Source organism: Aplysia californica, unplaced genomic scaffold (assembly GCF_000002075.1).
Source record: "Aplysia californica isolate F4 #8 unplaced genomic scaffold, AplCal3.0 scaffold00444, whole genome shotgun sequence".
Lineage (NCBI taxonomy): Eukaryota > Metazoa > Mollusca > Gastropoda > Aplysiida > Aplysiidae > Aplysia > Aplysia californica.
In genome coordinates, this window is record NW_004797714.1 from 48,382 (window position 1) to 70,132 (window position 21,751).

At 38.7% G+C, this 21,751-nt stretch overlaps 1 protein-coding gene across 3 annotated transcripts in view; it reads left to right on the plus strand.

The window, feature by feature from the left end:
• Nucleotides 1–21,290, plus strand: part of LOC101847360 (mitogen-activated protein kinase-binding protein 1) — a gene marked incomplete at its 5' end in the record, with an annotated part of 65,399 nt that extends 44,109 nt beyond the window's left edge. For 2 of the 3 annotated variants that reach the window (XM_013086216.1, XM_013086217.1), the window contains 6 exon segments: nt 2,186–2,269; nt 3,150–3,198; nt 8,759–10,472; nt 11,441–11,544; nt 12,530–12,606; nt 13,861–21,290. In XM_013086216.1, coding sequence (XP_012941670.1) covers nt 2,186–2,269; nt 3,150–3,198; nt 8,759–10,472; nt 11,441–11,544; nt 12,530–12,606; nt 13,861–14,304 — 2,472 coding nt within the window. 3 annotated transcript variants of the gene reach the window in all.
• Nucleotides 21,291–21,751: the final 461 nt, after the last annotated feature.

Below are 21,751 nucleotides of genomic sequence, written 5' to 3' on the forward strand. Positions count from 1 at the left end.
CACACACACACACACACACACACACACACACACACACACACACACACACACTATTATTATTATCATTACAACCATCGTTATTTTAGTTTTCGTTACGATGCTACGCTTTCCATCTCCTCTAAGTCACTTTTGCTTTAAAAGTCATGCCTACCCCTTACCCCAGTGTTTTTTCTTAGCAGAGACAATTATCATGATAGGATATGTGTGAACGCATGATGTGAGAGCTAGGATTGTGAAGTTCTTTACTTCATACTTTGTATTGAATTTCATATCTACAGAGGGATGAACCTTCTGTTGTATTTGATGTCCTGTGCATATTACCTGTTGGATGTAATATTTTTTTTATCACATCCTTTTTTTGTGATGAGAGCTTAAAAGATTATATTCTATCAAACAGATTTTTAAAGCTAAGCATGCTCAATAGAAGAAAGATATTTTTTTATTTTTTTCGAGACTCATAACTTCTTTGGTTCTTCTTCATGAAATGTAGTCATCACTTAATTGACACCATCTCCAAAGTTTAAAAGACATTCCAGCTTCAGGGGGGGTTCATCTTTAGAAGACAATTGATTTAATTGCTTTACAGGCCCTGTGTTTTTCCTCATTTTCTTTTTCTTATGAAACAGGGAATCCTTTCCCATTATGAGTTTAATTGTTTTTCTTCATCCTTTTCCCTCGCTTGATTGCTACTTTTAAAGTAGTTGTGATTTACTTGCTTTAAGGAGTTTTATTGGATCATTCAAAGTCAGGTCTCATTCAAAGAGCTTCTGTCAAATGATTATTGTTGTAGTGGACAATGTTTTTTTCAACGTGTAGGCCTGTATGGAATGAAAATTGAATTAGATAAATTTGTAATTTATAAAAGTTACAGGCCGAGTCTTTTGAAGTTCTAAAAGCAAAAGTTTTATGACATTTTTATTTTGGCTATTATCTTATTTACCTTGCTTTTTATTTTTGGATGGATGGGGATGGTGTGGCAATCTTAATTTCTTTTTGGTTGTTTTTCGAATTTTTGAAATAGAAACTCAGAATAAATCCATCCCATTCCCAGGCAAGGCGCTCAATAGAATCGTCTGTAAAAGTAAGCCTGTGTTGCAAATGAAGTGTTTTGGCTTCTTAACTCTTTCAAGCTTTATCATCATTGACATTTAAATATTAGAGTTTTCTTATATCCGTTTATTTGCAGTGGAACATTGTTCTGTAATAGTTTTACAGTTTTTACATTGTCTTGGCAGTTGCATGGCTCATTTGCTGACTCAATTGATTTTTTGTTGATTTGAATACCAGTTTGCATTTGGTTGTTGATTTTTAGAAAATGTGGTTGTGGATACCTATCTCATTCAATGATGTAACACTAACAAGGATGTTGTCCGAAACGAACAATTGCATTATCTTTTTTAAAATCACACCTTGATGGTCTAAGGTAGAGGCTGTGATAAAGAATTGATGTATAATATGTAGTCTTTTTGTCATAGTCAAGAGGAAGCTGTATTGGAAAAACTGATTTTGCATGTTGTTCGAGTGACCACAAAGTATTATACATCTTCTCCCCTTGGTGGATTGTTAATTTGAACTGTGTTCATGTCTCTGCCCTTCTGAGGCGTTTAAGAGAATAGGGTGTCTAGTTTTGGTCAGTGATATCAGATAGAATGTTTCTTCATTTCAGCCTTCTCTTTTCCATCACGTTTTAGATTTTCAAAAGTTAGTTTCTCTAAGAAAGATTTGTTTGAGGGAAAAAAGCCTACAGAATAAATTGTGCAGAATTATTGAAAGTTTATTGCTTGCTCCTGGCTTTCTTTGTATCCACAGCATATTATGCCCTTGTGAAGTTTGATACTATTATCCATCTTGCTTCTTTACTACATTCATTATACACATACACTCTGTATGAATTTGGTATTACTTGTAGTTTTAGTCAAATAGAACAAGTGGCTTATGGTATCCCAGAACAAATGTTATTTGCAGTGAAAGTTTTGTTACAAATAACTGGGGGGGTTTTGGTTGGGTTTTTTTTTTTGGGGGGGGGTGTATGTTTGTGTGTGTGGGGGGGGGGGGGGGGTGAGAAAAGAAAAAGAATTAAAAGAGTATTGTTAGAGCAGTCCCTGTGGATTTAACAATGGAAAGATGTACAATGCCAGGTGTCTTGTTATACCAAATGTGTCTAATGGCTTGTCTCTTGTTTCAGATGAACTTGCGCAGTGATTCCAACGAGTCTGACTCACCGGACAGAGAAGATCCACCATCTCCCCCGACACGTTTGGAGCAAGAGGTTAGTGTTGATGTGTCTTGGTGCTCAAAGCTGTTGAATGATGAGATGTGCCGCGTAGTTTGTTTTGTCTGATCTCATAGTCCCACATACTTGTGATTGCAATGTTGTCTGAATTACTTTATTGTTCCGTACGGCTTCTTGCTCGGGAATTTTTGTCGGAAGTTTTTGTCAAAAAATGGTTGATTGTGAGGTCACACAGTTTTTGCTAAGCAATCCGTCTTATGATTCATAAACAGTGTCTTTTATTCTCATCATGCTGACAGCAGCCACTGTAGTAAGTTTCTGAATTTCCAGCTTTTTGTTAGTCTTTAGGTTTTTATTTTGTTTAAGTAGGAAAACAGTGAAATTTAAGCTTATTTTAACTCAGTACATTTTGTTATATGGAATTGATGCTGCTTCACCTTTTGATGGGAACATTATTATTTGCTATTGAGAGAAATCAGTTCGTTTTTAACGAGTAGGTGAAGGGCATCACTGGTAGGTTCTACTTTTTTACTTTCCCTCAGTTGTTTCTGTCTGTCTTAGTTTTCCCCTCCGCTAAATGACCTTTATTGTGTCGTGTGCTTCTCTTTACTCAAACAATCAGTTGGTTTTTAACAACTGGAAATCTTAATCAACAGATGTGGGTGGTTGGTGGGTGCTCCGGTGTGGCTTGCTTCTTCTTTCCTATCGGACATCTGTCATCCTTATCTCCTCTCCTTCTTTTTTGTGTATGTTACTCTCTTGTAATCTATTCTTCGGTACTTATATGACCTTATTGTGTTGCTAGTGTCATAAAACTCTTACTAAAACTAAAAAACTAAAAATCAACAGACGTACTTTGAACTCATTTCTCTTGTCATTTTTTAAATCTTAAAATTCATTTCTTTTCTTTCAACAGGAATCCAAGTTTGCTTCCAGCAGTTCCTTTGCATCATCTCCTCCAACTGGTAAGTCGCTGTTTTTAACCTTTTATTCTTTTGTCTGCAGAAGTAAAAAGTCTGTAGTCATGTTCTCCCGCACAGAAGAAGTCAGCAGTTCCTGGCATTGCGTTGCATTCACATATTTCTTTGATATGTCCATACTGTGGTTGCAGTGACTGCCTTCTTTGTAGGTTGCTTACTGCTCTGTCAGAACTGTGTGTGATAGCAGATGTTTTGTGTTCTACACCATAGAGACTTTGTGATTGTCTTTGACCTTACTAGAACGTATGTATGATTATTTGTTTTGAAAAATGTTTATTTCTGTAATAGACTTGTTTGTACCAGATATTCGGTTCAAGAGTGCAATGGCCTGTCTCCTTGCAGCTTGAGTTTGCCATCAGCTGTGTGTTTCTGTTAAGTCGGTGTACATTTGCACAGAGTCCCTGTTAAAGTGGCCTACTGTTGCTGGAAGAGACTGCACTTTGCTCCAAAGAAGTGAGAATCCTGTATGAAAATACTGCCGAGATGATTGCTGTGAAGTCGTCTGCAATGGGATGCTGAGATTTTACTGACATGTTTTTTAACAAATTTACTCCACAGGGGAAATATTTCTCTCTCTCTCTCTTTTTGGGGGGGGGGGGTTGATGTTTGATGTTTGTGCACTTTTGTGCATGTACTATCTTTCATACAGAAAACAGGTTTTGGGCCCAGGTTCTACAAGATAAGGGGCTGGAGGGTGGGGCATGCTTGTCTTTGTTCACTTTTGAAGGGATAATCAAAATCCCAGTTGTAATTGAAGAGAAACTAATGAAACTTATGACTGGCTTTTGTAATATTGATTTTCTTTGCATAGTTATGCTGTTTCATGGAAACTGTAACCATGTAATTTCCCTAATAAAAAATGAAACTTTGGTTGCTTTAAATAAGAGTGTGAAATTGCCCTTACAAAGTCAGGTTTTCATGCTTTTGGCGAATTGAAGTATTAAAAAAAAAATTGTTTACTGAATACCAAAAAAAGAATCTAAATTGATGCCAATTGTTACTAGGTAGGGGAGCAGCTTTTTGGCTTCTATCACTATAACTTATCGCTCATTTTAATTGAGTCATGTGAGTAAATAAAGTACTGATAGATGGTTAGTGTGAAAAAGCAGTTATCTGTCTCATCAAAATGTAGACATAACATTCTCACCACTGCCTCCAGTTTTTGTATCCCCACCATGGGGCTATTGTTCGAAAAACCTGCGACGACTGTGGTCAACCTTCAGCCTGTCGCAAGAATCTATCAAGGAAGAAATCCCCGGCCTCTACTCCTCACGGGCTGTCAGACGTCCATGCTGCCAGCCCAACCCACGGCTGCTGAAACCTCCCAACCAGCCCCGCCCCCCTCACCAGCTGTATCAGAGCCGTATTCCTACGCCATGCTCCTCCCCACGTCCGTCACGAGTACGTAAGGGAGGAGTCAGTTCTCCCAGCCACCTGTCCACCAATGTGACACCGTCGGGAGGGTCAAACAGTCCCGCCTCTCGTCGACAAAGCCGGGCGGAGGCACCGGCCCACACGTCTCGTAGCAGAAGTCAGGGGAGCTCTTCCAGTCGGAATAGCAGCTGCAAGGGGAGCCCACTCTCGCGGCCGTGCCGAAGGGGACAGGGTAACAGTGCACGCAGCTTTGCCATCCTCTCTTTAGTTCCCTATCGTGAGCTGATCGGTGTGCACAGCATGTTTGTCCAGACTTCCAACCAATCAACTACCCTGTTGACAAAGAAAGAGCCAAGTGCTCATCTCCTGGCATGATGTGGAACTTTCATTTCTCCTAGATAAAAACCAACAAAACTAAATTTTCTAGTCTTTAGTGAAAGAAAATGTGTTTCTTTTAATAACCAGTGTGTGCTTTACTGTTTTGTTATTTCTTTTATCGTGTGTGCACACGATGTGACATATTAAAGTTGAAACTGATGTGATTGTGATGTTAAAGTTGAAACTCATGTGATTGCTTCATTTGACTTCTACTTTTTGTCAACTTCTGTAATTCCTTATCTAAGACCACTTCTGCCAGATTTTATCATCAAACTGCCATGTAAACGAGTAAGTCAGAGACCTTTTTTGAAAGCAGTTTTGGCATGGTTCATAGGAGAATTATCATTATAGCCATATTAATTGCACAGGGCAATAGCAACACTATTTTCTATCATCTTGTGCATATCTGTGGCTCTACGGTATCGTGTGGTTAGAAATTAGCATTTTGGAAGCAGTGAATTTACAAACTGACCACGTTCCATCCTGGCAGTCCTCTATTTAATTTTGTGGCTGTGAAGGGGCTAAGAGCTACAAGTCTGCAAAGTAATTTTGTTAATTCAGTAATATGCTAAACTGCAAAATGAGCAATCTTGATTTAAATCACCATAGTGGTATTCTTGAGCTTGATTTTCGTGATAGTATTCATGGCTCTCCACCCAGTTGAAGATAAGTCAGATCTAAAATGGGCAAGGTGAGAGCTCATTTTTCATAGCGAACATTAATGTGCAGATAGGCAAATTACAAACATTATCTTGTCTTAAAGACAAAAATTCCAATGCCAAATGATATCAGTGCATGTACGTTCAGCTTCATTTTTACTTCAGTGAAGTTCCATTCTCGGTGCATCCCTTAAGCAGTGCCCTGAGAGGAACGACTCTCAGTGAAAACATTTTGTTGCCAATGTTACTTTTTTGTTGCTGCTGGTCATTGTGGGTTGTTTACTTTTTGTTTTGTTTCTCTACTAATCTCGCAGTTTTCCCCCTTTGTAAAGCCCGTCTGAGGTCATGGATCTACCAACCCATCTGAAATTCCTAGTCACGTTAATTTTAGTCTCCTCCCGTGGTCAAAGTACAGCCTCAACCACGTTATGTCATTTTCATCCATTGCTGCTTCAATTCCTCTTACACATTTTATTCTTATCCAAAAGCCTTCACTCCCAAACTTTCTCACCTATTTTTTTTTTTTTTTAAATCATCCAAGCTCCCTCACGCAGACCACTGCTCTCAGCCTCAATACTTTTTCAGCACCACAACCCAGTTTTTTAAAAATTTCTTATATATAGAGGTTAAAGCCAGCTATGCTTGGGTGCTTATTTTTATCCATTTTTAGCACAGTGGCTTTTGAGACGATTATTCTCGATGGTTATTATAGGTATAAATCTGAAAGTGTACACCCTGTTTACTTCCATAAAGAATGTTAGCTGAAAACAGATAAATGAGGGGTGACTCTTTTTTTTTCTTTTCTTTCCGTTTGTTGTGTCTACACAAGTATAGAATTACATTGGTGGTATTATGTGTCTGTCCTGTCTTTGATAGTCGAGGACATTACCGTTGTGACCAATAAAAAGCTTTTGTTTAATTGGTTCAATGCACTGGTTTAGACCACTTCAGTGATAGTGTCAGTCTGATTATGTTTGATAGTTTAATACTCATTAGAGCTTGCAGTGTTCATTAACAGTTGAACGTCAAGTGATGATAAAATGAGAAATTGTTTGTCAGACTTCAGGGTGGCTTTCTAGTCACTCCCATTGAAACTGAAGTAACGTATGTTTTATACGTATATTGAACACTGAAATGTGATGCAATGTATGTCTGACCGTTCCACTTTTAAAATTTCAACTTTATTTTACTCTGCCATTTCAATCCTTTCTGATTTCTTTAGAAGTCGGTGTGACTAATGCTTAAGTGCACAACTTAGAAGTAGACTTAATGGTGTTTATAGAAATAGGGGTGACCGCATGGTTTCGTAGTCAGTGTTTGAATCAACTGTTAAACGGATTTTTAAAATGTCCACAGGTCTCCTGAATGTCCATGGAATGTACAGAGCATGAGTTTGTGTGGTTCACAATGTTTAATTCATTTTTGCTACTTTGATTTGACCAGGGCTTTGCAGTGTGTGAGTTAATTTGAAATGTCTGTCTTTTTTGCTCAGCGTTATGGAACCGGGAAATAAGCTGGCTTTTAAATATTTGTTTTTCTCTTTTCTTTAAGCAGGATTTGTGTTTTTAATGTTGTCCCCAATGTGTTGTAAGGTTTGCCTTCATGTTGATGTGAGCATGAAATCAGAATAACTTTGACAAATGAGCAGTAAAGAATTTTTATTGTAGAATTTATGAGTTTTTCATTGACCATTGTATCTGATATTCTAGTGTACAGCTTTGATGGGTTGTAATTTTAGTTTGATCAGGTTTAGTTGAACTCAGAGCTATAGCCTTATATGTTTTGATCTTGACATTTGTAAAGACGAGTCTCTTGAACTATCATTAAATATTTTTTTTGCAGGATCTATTCATATTTTCTGGATTAGACCTTTCACACAATTTGTATTCCTTGAAACCCTCTGTGGTTGAAATAAAGGTAGTTCTGTAAAGAGACTTGTATTTTATAATTGTCAAAAAGGACATTAGACCCCCAAATAAACCCACTTTTTTTATTCAGGTTGGTAGTTTTTGGAACAAGAATCAACTTTAATAACAGATATATGTAAAATTTGTGTCCCTTGATTGTTTTTCTTTTCCAGGTCTGCAGTTTCGTTTTTAGATTTGATTAATTTTCTGAGCTTGGTTTGGATTGTTAGATGGTTTAGGTAGATGATTTTGTATCAGCTTTTAATTTTTGTGAGCATACTTCATTCTGTCATCTTCCTCTTTAAATCTGTTTCATTTTTTCCCCTCTTTTCTTTGAATGGCTGCTCCCATTCAAACTGCAGCCTTAACCCTTAAGACCATCGAGAATTGTTCTTATTTTTCGTTTTGTTTTTTTCTTCCTTCTGCCTATTGTTTGTTCCCGAGGAAGGTCTCAAGGATAGTTACTGTTGGTTCTTCAGCCCGTGATGCAACTCATTTTCTTATGTATATGGTCTTTTTTCCATGAGAACATATTGTTCCTCACCTGACAGGTTGCCGTATGCAGATTTCTTTGGTTCTTTCAATATTTATATTGACCCGAGTCTCTTCTATTTTGAGCAAGAATAAGTTTGCCCCAGGCAGTTTGGGGCTCGATTCCCTCAGTTGGTATCATGCTGGACTATGGAGCAGATGGCCCTTGATCAAACCCCAGATTGGGTATTCTTGAACTTTGGTTGTTTTGTGGAGTTTTCAAGGTTCTCAATTCACCAGGCTCGATCCTATCGGAGATGGACGTTCAATTCGGAGATCCCTACTCTAAGATAATTTTATTTTACCGGGCAGATGGCTACTACAAACCAGATTATTCCTTTTCAACTTATCCAAGGAATTTTAAGCTCTTGAAGAGAACGACAGGACATCAAAGTTTTTTTTGGATTTTATCACAAGAGTTTAGCTGTTGGATTCTTTCTTTCCTTAGAGTGAGGGGTCTTAAAGAAATAGAGTCCCTAGTTGTCCCCTAATCATCCTGGCACAAGCCCAGGATAAAGTTTTGAGCTTTTGTTTGAGAGACAAACACAGTGTTTTTTGTCCTATAAACAATGATACAATTTGTGGATATGCGTACTAAAAGAACTGACACTGATGAAATTAGACCTGACTTTGATAATTTGAATACAGCTGATTTTATGTTACATTCAATAAGAGCTACTTCTTTGAATATTTCAGGTGCAGAACTGCAAGCTCGCTTGAAAGACAGTCAGAAAGATCCTTTGTCCAAGTCGCAGTCGCCCCTGTCTTCTAGTTCAGTTGGTGCCAGCAACCATGTGACCCCACCTATCATCTCCAGCGTCACGGCTCGGAGGATCAGCCAGGAACGAGAACGACGCCGGAGTAGTAGTTCCCGGACACCGGAACAGTCGAATGAGATTAGGGCTAACGCAGAGAGTGCCGGGAACACGAGCAGTGACTCGGGAACTCCCACCAAGTCTACGATGCGTACTCGGCCAACGTATTTCAAAACCACACAGAGTTCTCGAAATAAGGTGAGCAAGTCAGGAGATGGAATTTTGTCTTCTTCCATGCCTGCTGATGCGAGCAGTAAGGCGAAGGATTTGGCTGCCAAGAAGACAAGGAGAAGTGGGAGGTTGCCGGGGTCCAAATTAGCCATGTATGCCTCGACTCCGAATTTGATATCCGGTATGGAAGATGATGATGCAGAGGATGAGGACGAGGACAAACCCCAAATGGCGGTCAAGTTGGTTTCCACGTCCAACCTTAAACTATTGTCGGACTTGTCTCGAAGCGTTCCTGATGTTAACGAGGTGGACTCTAGTACAGACAGCAGCTCCTGTGGCTCTGGCCCATCTCGGCCCACCTCGCGGAGATCAGGGAGTTTTGTGCAGTCCAAGATGAGATTTTCTACGGCTCCGACTGATAAACAGCTCATGCCACCTCCCACTGGTGCTGTACGTCCGATCATTCAGGGCAGGAAGAATTCCTCTTCTGATGGCAAGTCACGAAGAAAATCTTCAACGTCAGAGATGACTTTAGACCAGGCCAAGAGCATTCTGCTAGGGAAGTCGGGCATTCTTGGCGCTGGTGGTAGTAAAGCTGAAAATGTCATTGCTCCTTCTCATCCATCTTTGACAGTTGGCATTGCTTCTCTCCAGGCGTCTGGTCGGGTGGCATCACAGCGGGACTCGCGGGAGTCCTCGTCTTCTTTGTCCTCCGTGTCCACCTTGACTTCTGGCCAGTCTCCGCCAGTGTTTGACGCTGCCAGTAACGGGATCCCGACACCCGCCCAGCTAGCTGTGGCCGAAGAAATCGAGCACACCGCCAACATGTTGAGGCATCAGAAACAAGCCAACCTGAGCAGCAGCTCCTTCTCCCCGGACCGCCTCCTCTCACACCCACCGACAGACCTGGAAGCCAGCCCTCTGGATCTCCCCGAGAGAGACCAGCCCTCGCCAAACCAAAAACGCTCGTCACCAAAACCACCTCAAGTGTCATCGTCACTGCAACAGCCTCAACCACCATCATCATCGTCGTCGCCCGGTCACCCTGCCATGTCCTCTGCTTCGCCTGCATTCCACTCACTAGGTTCAAGAACATCTACAGCCAACACTACATTCTTTATGGGACAACCAGGGGAAAATGAGGGAGACGTTTTCGAAAAGGAAGAGGAAGAGGAAAACCCACGGTCGATCCGCGAACGAATCGCTATGTATCAAAAGGAAGCTGCGAAAGATGTGTCTGGGTCGCCAGGGCTTCAAATTGGTGGGTCGTCATCTGTGAATCGTCGCGTGCTGCCTGCATCTCCTGGCGTGTTGTCCTCGCCACAGAACACAAGCCAGTCCGACACGGGCCTCGGGTCAGAGTCGTCGGACACAGATACTCCCGCAGCGCAGATCAACACGGCCACGTACTCCATCACAGTGAAGTAAGTCGGTTTATATTGATTGTTTTGCTCCGCTACTTTCTGTCAAAAGTTAAATTCTTCTGGGTCTCAACAATGTTCCCTCTGCAGGGAATGTGCAATTTTAAGAAAGTAAGCTCTCTACGCTAACCCCAATTTCAATAATTGGATTTCTTTCAAGAGATCAAAATTGTTAGAAATAATGTATTGAGACTTGTTAAGATTGATAAGTTTGCGTACAATTATACTTTCTTCAGGATTGTTTGGGTGTTTTTCTCCTACTCCTACCTCTTTGGAATTACACAAGTTCTGAAATTTTGAGGATCATTGTAATTGTCCATTGGAAATTTCCTTTTCTTTTTGTTGTTTTAAATTTGTTCCTTAAGCTTCCATTTTGCAAGTGTTTGGCATTCATGTTTGTGTGATGAGTCCTTTGTCTTTGCATTTCTTTGCTCTGTTCATTTTAACGTCTTTGTCTTATTTGGCATTAGATAAACCGGGCAGGTGTTGGCTGGTGGGTGCTTGAATATAATCTGTTCCTTGTACTTCTATTTGCATAGTACTATTGTCTTGATCTGTGTCCAAGTGAGTTATAATTATATATGGTCACTATTTTGCTAATTGGTCATAGACTATGACTCTATTCAGCCCTTATGTAGTGAGTCCCTTTTTCTCTGTCATATCAGGTGGTTGGAGAGTGCTACTTGGCCCTATTTCTTTTTTGTCCTTCTGCTGTTTCTGTCTGTCTGTCTGTCTGTCTTACTTTTTCCCTGTACTCACTGACCGTTGTGTCAGTGTGCTTCTCTTTATGCACACAAACAAACAACTCCTCTGTCATTTCTGTCAGTCTCTTATTTTTCCTCCGCTCTTAATGACCACTATTATGTCAACATACTTCTCTTTACTCAGAGCTCAGAACCATTTGAAATTTGAAAGAAAAGTGTTTTTCCATCGGAGGAAAAATAAAATCTGATCTTTGTTGTGATTTTCAGACCTGGCGTGCACGAGTCGAGCCCCTCCCAGCCAGGTGACCGCTCCCGTTTGGCTCTGTCCCTGCAGTCCACTCACTCATCTGGTCAAGTTTCATCCACAAACAGTCAGTGTTTTGTGTGTTATTTGATTGTAAAAGACACCATGAGATGTATCTTTCAAGAGTGAATGATTTACATTTTTTTAACAATAATTTTAGTTCAGGGTATACACACTCAGCACCACGCACTACATAGAGGAGAGATTCCACAGTGTAAATTCTTGGTCGCAACTTTTTAAAAATTAAAGATTGGATTTTTTTATAACTTAAAAAGAAATCCAGTGTCCTGATTTTGGGCCTGATATTTGTAAATTTTTTAGAAAATGTGCCAACATGGTAGTAATTGTTATGTTTCAAAAAAAAAAACAACAACCCCAAAATACCAATGAATCAGGAAAACTGTTTGGAAATAGATGAAAATGATATGCAGGATTAATCTTGATGTTAGTTTATTTCTTCCTTTGATGCCTACACTAGATCCCCTAAGGCAGGAAACTTTCAATCTTTTTTTTGTACTTCTCCTGACCATGTTGAATTTGTGACTTTGGTTGAGAATCATGTCTCTCATAGTCTGGTTTTTCTAACAGGTGAAATTTTTATGGCGCAATAATATCATTTAATATGTCGCCCTTATGATAAGACTAGCTTACCCAAAAACGTCAAATTTTTATTTATTTGATGAATCAATTGCAAATTATCTGTTTCATATGTTCAGTGAAAGACAGGTCTGACTTGTGACTAGAAATGCTATTAAAAGTTTAGAAATAAAGCCAAACAACCTACAGGCTTTCAGGTTGCTCTTTGATGAAACCAAATTATGTAAGTTTTCACTTCTCTTGTAAAATTTACTCCACCTTTGTTCGCCGGTGTTGTCACAAGGGTATGCTTTTTTCATTGACAAAGACTGCATACTCCCACATTATAAAAATGCTTAAAGTATGATATTTTGTTGTAAATGGCTCAAAGCAGTTAATTAACTTTTTCATTTTGTAATATTGTACATGTATATTGTATGTAAAGATAATAAATGTTTCACTTATTCCATCCTCAGCTTCCATCAGCCAATGTCAAACATTCTTGGCGGATTTCAGATCTCAGTTACAGAAACTCAAGGATCTCTTCTCCCAGGTAATGTAATGTTATGAGCTAAACTCTTTCCTGTGTATGTGGTACGGTATCTGTTTATCGACGTTTTGCTGGATGCAGACCTGCTCATGGTGAATATTTCCTTCCCCCCCCCCCGCCACCGTTTGTGAGGGCTCAAGGCTCAATTTTTCCCTATTGGTGGTATGGTGCCACTGGTTGGTCCTGACCATCAATAATTTATTTATAGAGGCACCAGCCATCCATTTCCAGGTGCTGTTTTAGCCTCCACTGGTTGGTCTACTTCTCTTTCCTTTCCCCTCTGTAGTCTCTGGCTGTCTATCTTGTTTTATCATTACACTAAATTACCATTATTGTGTCCATGTGCTTCTCTTTATTCAAGAACAATTCCCCAATCTGTGGTCTTGTAGATGAATACATTCCCTTCAGGAGGAGCAGTGATGGGAATGTAGTGCTTTGTGAAGTGCATTAGTTTTATGTGGGCAACATGGCTGTAAGAAGAAGCAGTGTCTTATGCAGTTGCGAGCGCCGTAAAACACTTTACAAAAACAAACAAACAAACGAAGCAGTGTTAAGTGATACATTAGAGGTGCTTGGCATATAATAAAGGATGCAATGTTGATTATAGCAGTATGTGGCCTGGAGATAGGAGTTTTTAAAAACATAAAGTGGAACTTGTTGGCAAACAAAATTAGGTATCATGGGGTCTCTTGCATGCTTTCTCTTGAAGATAGTACTCCTAACTTACAGCCCTCATCCTTCTCTACCCAGGTGAGTGGCCCCTCTGTACCGCTACTGAGTTGTCTTTTCTTTGAGAACTGAATTTATTGTCACATAAATTTTAATTCTTTTGAATTAAACCCGATTTAAGTGGGATTGTTTCATTTGTCCTAAAAAAAATTTCATGTGATTTTTTCATCTGCTTCCCTTCAATTGGAATTTGAACTTACAATTTGCAGGTGGTTTACAGGTGCTCTGGTGTGGTTTGCTCCTTTTTTCCTATCAAACATCTATCGTCCTGATCTTTCCTCCTTCTTTTTTATGTTTGTTACTCTCTTGTAACACCTTTAATCTTTGGCACTTATATGACCTTATTGTGTTGCTAGTGCCGTCAAACTCTTACTAAAACTAAAAAACTTTCCTCCTTCTTTTAGTATTTGTTACTCCACTGTAACACCTCTAATCTCCGGCACTTATACGACCTGATTTTGTTACAAGTACCATAAAGCGCTTACGAAAACAAAAGAACTTACACTTTAGGGTTCTTTTGATTGACAGGTGGAGGATAAATCAGATGAGACCTCACAGGAGATCCTTGGCATGCTTGGCTCTGCGGTTCAGGAGGCCAACTCAGTCATCATGGAGATTGTGGCAAAGTCCCCCGGCTCACCACTAACGAATGGGGACTCTCAACAGAACACCCTGTGTGAATCCTCCCTGTCAACCTCATCATCATCCAAAGCATCGCTGTCATCATCGTCACCCCCTTCTCAGGGTTTGTACAAGGACACATTCCAACCATCGGAAACCGACACAGTTTCAGCCAATCATGGGGATGAGCCCAGAAAAAGTCAGGTTAGCTCTCTGTCTGCTGGCGAGCATACTGTTCTGCTTTCTTCAGCAAAGGAGATGCTTCAGCCTCTGGTAGATCAACTGTCTCGCGACTTAAGCCAAGAAATTGTCCATTTGATCAGGGAGAAGCTGGATAAGATGAATGTGTAAGTTTGCTTCGTGGCTCTGAAAGATCAAATTTGTTAAATATCTTGGCAGTGTTAGAGAAAGCCACCTTGCTGTTGTGAAAATTTTGTATGGTATGTGCAAATGGTTGTGTTAATAGCTTTTAATATTTGTGAAGAATGCATAGTTTGTTGTGAGGCTGCTACTTCTACATTGAAAAAAACATCCTATTTTTGGGAACTGTTAGGCTCTCTGGAGAAAAACCTCAAATAGTTGTTCTCAGGGCCTGTTCCACTGTCAGTGTCCTAAAGATTTGTGTTTTATATCTTCTGACCACCTACACTATTTTGAGCATTGTACATAAGAAGTTTTGGTAAGCTTTAAAGATGGAAACCATATTCTAAAGTGGGTGGAATTTTCAAATATTTTGAGATACTTCAGAAAAGAGAGGGCAGTGTCTGTGTAGTATATTTTAATGCAGTGCTTCTCACTGTGTTTAGTTTACTCTCCTTTCCAAAATTCATGCAACGCAATAGTTAAGATTATTGCTTGGGTCCAACACTGCTCAGAAACTGAGAGTTGCGACGATGAAAAAGGTGAAAAGATTCCTGTTTCCTTATTTTGTTAGACTTATACCTACCTTTTAAAATACTCTTCACATTTTAGCATTTCCTAAAATAAAATAGTACTGCCAATATTCACTTATTACTAATTTTGACAATTCATGAAATGTACAAAGTCGTTAATATCATGTACTGGTTTTCATATCATTGGTTCTTAATTTATGGCTTACTCTGGTTTTGTAAATTTATTCGAGATGTTTAACTGCTTACTGGTGCATTTGCTTTTTGGTAGCAAATGTGCTGGATTTATATCAGGGTGTATCAAAGTACTAATTTCTGGTGGAATGGAGAATCATATACTTTTTTCTCACCGATCGTTTGCTGCCTCTAACTCTGACAGTAATAACTGCTTGTCAAATGAAGTGGGCCCTAGTATATACACCACTGGGGATAAGTTTTCAAAATGTTTCACCGGTTGGACTAGGGGGCAAGTGGCTGATGCAACAGGAGAAAAACTGAGAAAAGGGCTCAAAATGAGACAGGCCTACATTTTGTTTTGAAGACTTGTTGTGGCGCTGTTTAACTCTTTTAGAACGTAGCGGACACGTAGGTCTGATCAGCAGCGGACCAAAGGCAGTATTGCAGGATATTTTGAACCGTCATGCATAGACTAGTAACACTAACTGGCTTATTTCAAAGATGCCATTTGGTTGCCTGCCTTTTTGAGTTTCAGAAAAAGTGCCGCAATACAACAAGTCTTCGAACTGTGTCGAGTGACCTAAATGAGCAAACTCAATGACTTAACCTTTCAACTTATGACCCCCCGTGAATGCTGTGGGCCCACTGTATATCTGATGTGTTCGATGCTGTGTTGTGGCCTTGACGCTCTCCTGACCACTCAAGCAGGGAGCATTCACTGGCTCCATAGCTCTTCTTTGTAAAGTTTTTTTTTTTTTTTTTACTGACAAAACAAATGTTTGTGTTATGAAAGCAAATCAAATGTGCAATATCAAATGCGTAGATCCTTTGCAGAAATGTTGCCAATGCAAAATAGGATGAAACGTTGATGGTTGCTTGCGCTTGTGAAGTGAACTTGTTTTTGTTTTTCCCTCTTTTCCTGTTGAAATTTTGCACCTCATAATATTTTGTCAAAAAACTTGAATTTTATCAATCATGCAATGCCATTTTGTGCCTTTAGTATTGCTTGCCATCATCATACTCCACGGTTAGAGTTATAGTGAGAGAAATGTGTAGATACTTTAGAAGGTGTTTTTTTTACAATGGATGGATTTAGTGTTGCATACCAAATGCTGCGTATTATTAATACCTTGTGTCATTTGAGGAACTGTCAATCAGTATGTTGCAAAGGAGGTATTAGAATGGTGGAGCAGTCAGGGCAAAAAGCAGGTGGTTGATGCGTATGCTTTCAATGTTAATCCTTCACCAGTCACTGTGTTTTTTCTGTTGTATTATCCACATTATGAAACTTGTGATCTCTTGTCTTACCAGGGGGAAGGGGGGGGGGGGAACTTGCATTTCACTTACTCTGGTGAGCGTTTTCGCCGACACTCCAATATCAGTAGTGACATGAAGGGTATAACATGTGATAAGCTGAACATTGGAGAAAGTCACACTCACATTTTCGAATTTTTATGGAGATGAAGTGTAAACTTTAGTTGGGGATTAAAAAAATTTCATATCAGTTGTAGAACCATGACGTGGCTGTTGAGCGTGGCTGCAGTTTTGAAGCTTCGAAAGAAATTAATTATTACTCTATGGATCTTTATGTCAGGGTTCTTCTGAAATCATCCTTAATTTGTTTTCTTTGCTCTCCCTCTAGAGCCTGAGATAAAGAACTGTAAGTTCTTCAGTCCTCTGTTCAGCTGATTGTTATGCACTGTTTGTTTTTCTTATACTTAAAGAACAATTTGGTTCCCTCTTGACAGCCTTATACTGATTTGGAACTAATATTTTGGTTGATCTCACCAAAATGTTGTTAAAATTAGTTTTGCTTTTTGTCCAGGAAGGCCTACTCTTCTTTGAATTTTAAACATCCCGCGGTGTCTTGATGAGCTTCACTCACACGAGACCCCAGATTTTTCGTCCACATCGTTGAAGACTAGGTGCTTAATATTGTAAGCCCTGGGTCCTAGAGCAGACGGAAACTTGGAAAGGATTTTGAAATATAGATTACAATAGTATTATGTCAGCAAGTGCTTGTGACAACATACATATTTTTGTCATTTTATATGAGCATCTTTTTTTCCTTCACCATCTCACTTCCATACTGTAATGTTTTTGCCCCCACGGTGTTTCCTAGTGCTACGGTGTTGAATATGGAGACCAGTAAGACTTAATGTACTTGTTGGCTTGTCTCACATATACTGAAAGCCTGTGCCTCTTGCTGCTGTTTTTCCTACCCTGTTTGGGACTTATTGCTTGACATTTCCTCTGTTGTTCAAGAGAAAGTGATAGATGCCACTGTGTGGAATGGTTACTGCAATTTAACAATGACAGCATGTGGAGTGTATTTTCATGCTTCTATTCGTGAACTTGCGACTCAATATTTCACGCGTATGAAATTATTCTTGGATATCGCCCATACTGGCTTCTGAAGCTTGACTCAATGGTTGTGTGAATTATTTTTTTTTACCGTGGCTGTGCTCTACTTTGCTGCCAGCATTTAGAGAATTGAAATATTTGGTCATTTGGTAACTGGACGATTGTTACCCTCATCTGTTACTTATCATCCATCTGTGATCTCACAAACTTATGCACATGCTCCGACCTGTTTAACATTATATTGCGATCTTTGTACGACAGCAACGACAACTTTGAAGGAATAAGTCCTTGTTTTGAAAAAAAAAAAAAATCAAATGTCTTTCCTACCGCAACTGAATGAAAATGAGTGGTACTCTTGATTGTCTTTTTATATTCTTTGGGTGCACTGCTGTTGTTGAACAGCGAATAAATTGGGAGTTCCACTATAAGCTTTCATGTCCAATATATATGGTAACAACTTTGTGAAGTGTTGTCACCATTTATGACCTCGTTTGTTATAGAGAACATTTTAAGTTTCTTGTTGTTGTGTATGTATGCAACCAGCCAAAACAAGTCTGGAACTTTGTATGTCTACTGTCAGAAGGTAGTACTTTTTGTGCTCTCATCAGTTACGAAAGATATAGTGTTATTTGGTTATAGTTGTCAAGTAATCGTGATTGATTGAAATACTGCAGTAGAAATCACTTTAAAATGAGATTCAACCGACAGTGAAAGAAACATACCTATTTGTGAGTAAATCTGACCATTTGTTTAGAATTTTTAGTAAGAAAAAGTTATGTCCTATGAAATATATATTTTGCTTTCTTTAGAAGATATGATCTTTTAACGTAGTGCGACCTACACTACGTGTCATTTTTCACCATATTTTTGTGGTATTCATGAGTTCTTTGGTAATAACATTTTCACCATCATATTTGGCGTAATAGTCAGGTGCTTCACCATCACATGCAGAAGACGTAAGTTTCTTTGCTGTGTAGGGAGGTTTGTTTTATTGGGTATCTTTTGTCTGTCTGCTGGAACGCTGTGTTCCTCTCAGCCTGGGCTGGCTATTACAGGCAGGGTCAAAGCAGCCTACTTTCTAAATGGGCTAGATCATGTCGATGGGGACATAAAACATCTGCAATATTTTTCTTTACCATATGGTCTCTAATTTCCAGTTCAAGGGAAAACAAGAATGTACCTTGAGATTTTCCATCAATTTGAATTGAATTGCATCATGTTGTGCAGCAGGCTAAACAACTAAAGAGACTGAGGAGAATACAAAGTTGTTCACAATTTCAATTGTCTTAGTCATCAAGAGCACATTTCCTTGCTTGTTCAAGAAATATGAAAAGATTTATTTTGCAGCCCTAACGGACGCAGTAGATTAGATTTTTACTGTATGATAAACATTCACTAACCTTCGTGACATTGATGTTGTTGCTTGGACTTGGCATTAGAATAACATTGAACAAGCAGAGTGTTGCTCATGAATGCTGTCTCTGTAATTGTGTGAATTGTGTGGGGGGGAAATGTATTTTTGATCTCAGGCTACACTTTTTCTGCCAGAAGCACTATCTCATCTGACAATGTTGCAAAAATGGGTCTCGAGATTTTATATGAATAATAATTCACTGTTTAGGTAACTCCATCCTAGTGCTTCCTTTCAGTCACTGCATTTTTTTTTTCTTTCTGATACATGTACTTGAGTGAACCCTTGCATTTACTGTCATGTGAAGATTTTATTTTTTTCATGATCTTATAGCCACAGGAGAAGTGTGGGAGTACTAGTAGTTACATTATTTGGGCAGGCTTTAAGGGAATTCTGTGTAGTAGAAAAGTTTGAATATAATAGTTACTCAGAGGGGTGTTAAGAATGTAATTGCACTTCCACCTCAAATGAATATGGAATGCAAAAAATCGAAATAATTTCTGTGAAAAATAAGATCAAAATCAAATGGGAAAAGAAATACAGTGTGCAAAGGGCTCGGAAAAAATACATTGTAACTAGAAAGAGGTTTTTAAATCTTAATACAAATTTATCGTGGAGAGATGAGATTTAAAACAATTTACAGTAAGAGCTTGACGAATCTGATTGAAGATGAGTGAATTATGAAAGTCAAAACAAAGTTTTGCCACAGTGCCATGAGAGGTGTAAGAGATTTGCTCGTATAGGCAAAGAAAAAAAAGATGTTTTGTTTCTTTTGAAAAATATGAAAGGAGAGTATTAGTGTAATAGAAAGAAATATTGACGTTGAAAGAGAAGAGCTGAGATGAAAAGGATGAGCTGAATTAAAGTACAGAAAATATTAGATGGTATACAAAATGTGGGAGTAGAGTATTATGTTTGAGTATGTCAATTTTCGTGGATGATAGGCTCTCTCGAAATGAGTGTTAATGATGCAAGAATGTGTGTGCTGAGGTGGTAAAATGATGTGTCCAAAGAGACCAGACAGAGATAACACACATGATTGTTTCACCATTTTTAGTTTGGAGCTTTTTCTTTGTCTGCCTTTTCATGAGTTAGTCCTGTGTGCTTTCCATCCTGTTTCATCACATTTTCTCACCATTTGCCTTGATAATGAAAGCATTCCGGTGACCACATCCAGAGTTGAAAAATCATGAAGCATGTGGGTAATTTTTATTTCACTTCACAATTTCATGTAGCTTAACAGCTCTTTTTAAAATGAAAATGCCAATTCCACAGAAGCTCTCACACCATGCACCACATATGACTGAAAGCACAAGAATTATCGTTATCAAAAAAACTTTTATGTATTAACAGGTGGGGAAATGATTTGATTCTTTCTTCTCCTCGCTGCTGACAAACGTTCCCATCTACATGTTGATTCTTATTCCCCATCCTTCCCATCAAAAAACCCAAAAGCAAACTGAAGTTAAAGTAGTCCACATTTTAATGTTCTCCAAGAAAAATGAGCTTTATGGCGACTGCTCTGTTTGAGCAGTAGTTTCAAATGTTATGAGCTCACACATATGAAACTCTAAAATGTGATTGCAAGATGGGCACAACATACCTGTCCTGACCTGATTATAGGCATCCAGTTACATCCAAGTAGCATTGATAACGATAAAAAGAAACTTTACTTTACTTAGGAAATATGAATAAACTGCTAATTTTCCTTTAATCAGAAGAGTAAAGGGAGCAAGACATCGCTGAACGTGGGTACAAGAAAGGGACCAAACTGTCAACGCAGTCAATGCAATCACTACATGAGATGTCATAGTGACAATTTTTTCCCCCAGTTTCTCTCATCTATCAAGGTCCTCTAATAAAAGAGGGTAAATTTGTGTCTACTTATAATCTATTCGAAGAAGGACAGCTGCCAGGAACAACCTGGTGCTAAGATTTTGGACGAGGAAAATTACATATTGGATTGACCCTTGAAAGCAAATTTGTCTAAAGTGACAAAATTTAGGAAATAAAACAATATAATGTACATTACATACTGCACTGAATTATACCCTTTTAATGATGGATCTCTCATTTTTTTAAAAGCAAGGAGGAGAATTAGAAAGAGTAACAGAGCCCAAGAAGCCCTAGTTTTTAACTGTGGCTTTTCTAAAACAACGCTAATGGCACTTTAGATAATTTTGTTTCATGGGTTGACATGTTCTCTCGTCTGACTGTAAACATCTGGGTTTCTAAATTGCTTCAGAAGGCAATGTCTTTGACTTTGATATCACATATTTTAACATTCTCCTTCCAATATTGTATGATTCTCTTTAAATGTACTAGCACAAGTTATGCCACTCTATCCCCATTACATTTTTTATGCGTGATGCCTGAATTGTCATTGATCGGCGTGGCAAATTTGGTATAGGCCTCTATATATAAGCTTACTGGGCACGAGCTTGTAAATGTTGAATTATATAACTTTTGCAAATAAAGTATTTTTGACAAACTTACAACTTGTTTGGAGCATTTGTTGAACTCTCATCATAACTTTACATTTAGATTCCCAGTCAGTTAGGAAAGAGACACTGCCTCAATGTTTTTAGCAGTGGCATACTACTGGAAAATGTTGGCTAGCCAAAAATCTTTTCAGTTTCTCTTCAATGTTGCTGGACATTTATGTTGCCTATAGGTTGTGAAGAACTTTCTGGACGTGGGAAAAGTTTTGATGCTGAAATTTGCAGCATATCAGATCTTCTTCAGACATTAAGTTAAATAAATCTTGAAAATAAACTGTTGGGGAAATTTGGCTACATGTTTTCAAGAAGGAAAACCTCAAACTCAATCTTGAGATAGAGTCGTAATTAAAAAGGTTTTAAAATATAAAATGCCTTTTTTTATAAACGGCATAAACTTCTCTTGTAATTCACCTTAACTTCTCCATCGCATGAAAGTCACCTGAACACATCTTGGC